This window comes from Ranitomeya imitator, chromosome 1 (assembly GCF_032444005.1).
Source record: "Ranitomeya imitator isolate aRanImi1 chromosome 1, aRanImi1.pri, whole genome shotgun sequence".
Taxonomy (NCBI): domain Eukaryota; kingdom Metazoa; phylum Chordata; class Amphibia; order Anura; family Dendrobatidae; genus Ranitomeya; species Ranitomeya imitator.
The window spans coordinates 418,223,324-418,225,824 of record NC_091282.1 but is presented as its reverse complement, the minus strand read 5'-3'; the positions used below and the strand labels follow the sequence as shown (position 1 = coordinate 418,225,824).

Below are 2,501 nucleotides of genomic sequence, written 5' to 3'. Positions count from 1 at the left end.
TATATATATATATATATATATATATATATATATATATATATATATATATATATATAATATCAGAGGTGTGCTAAGCCTGTGATGTTTGGAGGACAAAAGGGTAAAGTGATTTTATAACAGAAGATTAGCAAAGTGCATGCAAAGTGAGAGCAGATTACTCCTCTGCATAATGGAGAATTACTTTCTGAAATGACCTATCAAAGAATGTGGCGTCTATACAAGCATCACAAGGAACATTTTCTAATTACCGAGTTAAGAATTAGGTGAAAAAAGGTCCTATTTGTGAAGCACCCTTGTCCTCTTCTATTGAAGCCCCAAGCACTTTTAGGTAACTATTTGAGTAGTTTGGTGCTGCTTAAGAACTGCACAGAAATCACAGAATGCAAGTCCCCAGTATAGAAGATTCTATAGAACACCAGGGAGAGTGTGAGAATTCCCTTAGTGGTCCTGGATCTTCTGCACTTAACTCCTGCAGCAGAGAACTCCTTGAGGTCTTAATGCCTGGAAAGCTGTCAATGAAAAGGATCAAAGTGCTGCATACCTTCCCAGCCAAGCCCTCTCCAGGACGACCTCACACCGTGTTCTTCCAGTGCATTGGCTCTCCTTAGGTCTCAGTCAACCAGATGAGACCTTGTCTTGTGTGGAGCCCCTCAGAGACTGTCATGTGATAATGAAGAGGCAGCAGCGGGGGTCTCAGCATCTCTGTGATCAGTACAAAACCAGAGCTTCTTCATCTCCTGCTCATCTGCTTCCCCAGGCAGAGCCTCACCACCTTCCCTCTGTATCCAGTAGGAGCACATTGAGAAGGATGACACTCTGGAGGTCTGGATGCTGCTCTAGCTTGCTGATGAGACTCATTTAGCATCTTCTACTTGATCAACTCTGTTCTTCATTCTTTTCTGGAAGTCACTTTGCATCTGTAGTGTGAAGAGTCTGATCCTCATGGCTTGCTGACTTGTTCTAACTTCAGAATCCTATTTTTTTTAGAGGACTGAGAAGACAACTTGACCTGGAGCTGATATAAATAGGTCTCATGTTTAACATGATAAGATTTGTGCCGGTGATGTGAGACTTGGAGCCAAGTTATCCTACAAGAACCATTTAACTGCTGAAGACACAAGCATGCCTCGACCAGGAAAAAACTCCTACAGTGACCAGAAGCCACCATACTCTTATATTTCATTGACTGCCATGGCCATCCAGAGCTCCACTGAGAAAATGCTACCCCTTAGTGACATATATAAATTTATCATGGACAGGTTCCCATACTACAGAGAAAACACCCAGAGGTGGCAAAACTCTCTGAGGCATAACTTGTCCTTCAACGACTGCTTTATCAAGATCCCAAGAAGACCTGACCAGCCAGGAAAGGGGAGCTTCTGGGCTTTGCACCCGGAATGTGGAGACATGTTTGAAAATGGAAGTTTCCTAAGGAGACGAAAGAGGTTTAAGGTACACAGAGCAGAACATTTAGCTTCTAAAAATCACCAGATGATTCATTATTTCCATCACCCACACAATCAAACCAAACTGGGTCTTCCAACTTCTGATAGCCCCACAGTGGCTGGAATTGGAAGACTCCCCCACTTTCAGCCATACAACCAGTCCACCGGATTTAAGCACCCATTTGCAATAGAGAACATTATTGGCAGAGATTATAAGGGGGTCATGACTAGTGGTCTTCCTTTGGCATCTATGATGCATCACTTGGGATATCCTGTGCCCAGTCAACTTAGCAACATGGTTACCTCCATGTGGCCACATGTTGGCATGATGGACTCTATGACAAGCATGGCAGTGTCACAAGAATATGGACATTTCGGAGTACCCATGAAAACAATATGCCATGCTCCTAGTCAGACAATTCCAGCTGTGCCTGTGCCAATTAAGCCAACGGCGTCTCTCCCACCCATATCTGCTATTCCAAACCTGACTGTAAACCCTTCTATGTGCTCCCCAACAGCTTCACAGGCGGCAGTAACCTCACTCCTGGAGCAGGCACCTGGGAACCATTCAGACAGCGAGACTGGTATGCTGCACTCTGTACTGGTCCATTCATAGGCACTGACTTACCACCCAGAAACAGCAATGCAGCAGATCTATAGTGTGTGTGTGTATATACATTTATGTGTATATATTCATATATATATATTTATAGAGATAGATACTTCTATCCATCCATTTATCTATATTATAATATATATGTATATATATGTATATATATATATATATATATATATATATATATATATATATATATATATATATATATATATATATATACACATATATTTTTAGATAGCTGTACACACAGACATATAAGTTCTACTGTGCCTGGGACCCACGAACACTATAATGTGGGGTAAATAAGTGATTGTAGACTGATGTTATTCCTGTGTTTCCTTTGTATACAGTACATAGAGATATTACCGCTCACTACATATCGGCTGATAGTTAAAGTCTCTCCACTTCTTCTATAGAATCCAATGTGTTGATTCCAC

The 2,501-nt window shown here is 41.3% G+C and overlaps 1 protein-coding gene across 1 annotated transcript; it reads left to right on the top strand.

Annotated features, from left to right (window-relative positions):
• Positions 1-935: 935 nt before the first annotated feature.
• On the top strand, positions 936-2,068 carry FOXB2 (forkhead box B2). Its single transcript, XM_069745475.1, has one exon. The coding sequence runs from the start codon at positions 1,123-1,125 to the stop codon at positions 2,059-2,061; it is 939 nt and encodes a 312-aa protein (XP_069601576.1). The 5' UTR covers positions 936-1,122; the 3' UTR covers positions 2,062-2,068.
• Positions 2,069-2,501: the final 433 nt, after the last annotated feature.